The sequence below is a fragment of the Nestor notabilis genome, unplaced genomic scaffold (assembly GCF_000696875.1).
Source record: "Nestor notabilis isolate BGI_N333 unplaced genomic scaffold, ASM69687v1 scaffold17327, whole genome shotgun sequence".
Classification (NCBI taxonomy): domain Eukaryota; kingdom Metazoa; phylum Chordata; class Aves; order Psittaciformes; family Psittacidae; genus Nestor; species Nestor notabilis.
The window spans coordinates 3,711-4,512 of NW_009937097.1; the positions used below are offsets into that span (position 1 = coordinate 3,711).

Sequence of the window (802 nt, forward strand, 5' to 3'; positions counted from 1 at the left end):
TCTCCCGTGGTCAGGGAGGAGCTGGAGAAGCAGCTCGCCGGAGGTAGGGCGCTGCCGGCGCCGCACGCTCCGGTGCCACCGCGCCGTCGAAGCTCTGCCGCTTCAGCCCAAGCGGCGCCACTTCTGGAGGGCTGAACTCCACGTTCCCTCCAGGGAATGTGCTTCCAAAGCCCAGCAGCACCTTCCAGGCGGGATTTTCCTCCTTTCCTTTGAATTTTAGCCTTTCTTTTCCCCCCTACTTTGGGCCTGTAGTTCTCTAATTGTTCATCCGCTCTTAGTCTCGTTCCGTACCCAGCCGTTAGCGGCCTCCACAGTGACATAAAGACCTAAACCAGCTCCGTTTAAGAACCAAACATGAACAAAACACCTCGAAGGCTTCTTGTAAAATGAGTTGCATGTACCTGGAATTGGGTGTTCCACCACGGTTTGTGTTGCAGCAAGAGTGAGGGGGCCGGCGCCGCCGGCTGTTGGATCAGCTGAAGGCCAGAGCCAGCGATGCAGAGTTTTGGATAAAGTTAGCTTCCCTGTCCACTCTCCCAATTCCCTTTGGAATGGCGAGTCCCAGCCGGGGTTTCTGTGGTGCTGGAGCATGATGTGTGCATTAGCCTTATCTAAAACCCTGGCCTTCAGCAACGTTGCGCTTCTCCAAACGGTGTCTCCAGTTTTGCTGCAGCACAGACCGGGGGAAGGTGTCGTTGTGCTCCATGACTTGTCTTTGGTTTTGATTTCTGACCTCGTCTGCCAAAGCCTTCTAGTTTGTCCGTTTTAGGGACGCTGGACCTTTGACCAACAGGACGCTCTC

The 802-nt window shown here is 55.2% G+C and overlaps 1 protein-coding gene across 1 annotated transcript in view; it reads left to right on the forward strand.

Moving 5' to 3' along the window:
- The window catches only part of ILF3 (interleukin enhancer binding factor 3, 90kDa), a gene marked incomplete at its 3' end in the record, with an annotated part of 7,757 nt that overhangs the window by 1,756 nt on the left and 5,199 nt on the right, over positions 1–802 (forward strand). The window contains exon 3 of the mRNA XM_010018662.1: positions 1–43. Coding sequence (XP_010016964.1) covers positions 1–43 — 43 coding nt within the window. The remainder of the gene's footprint in view (positions 44–802) is intronic.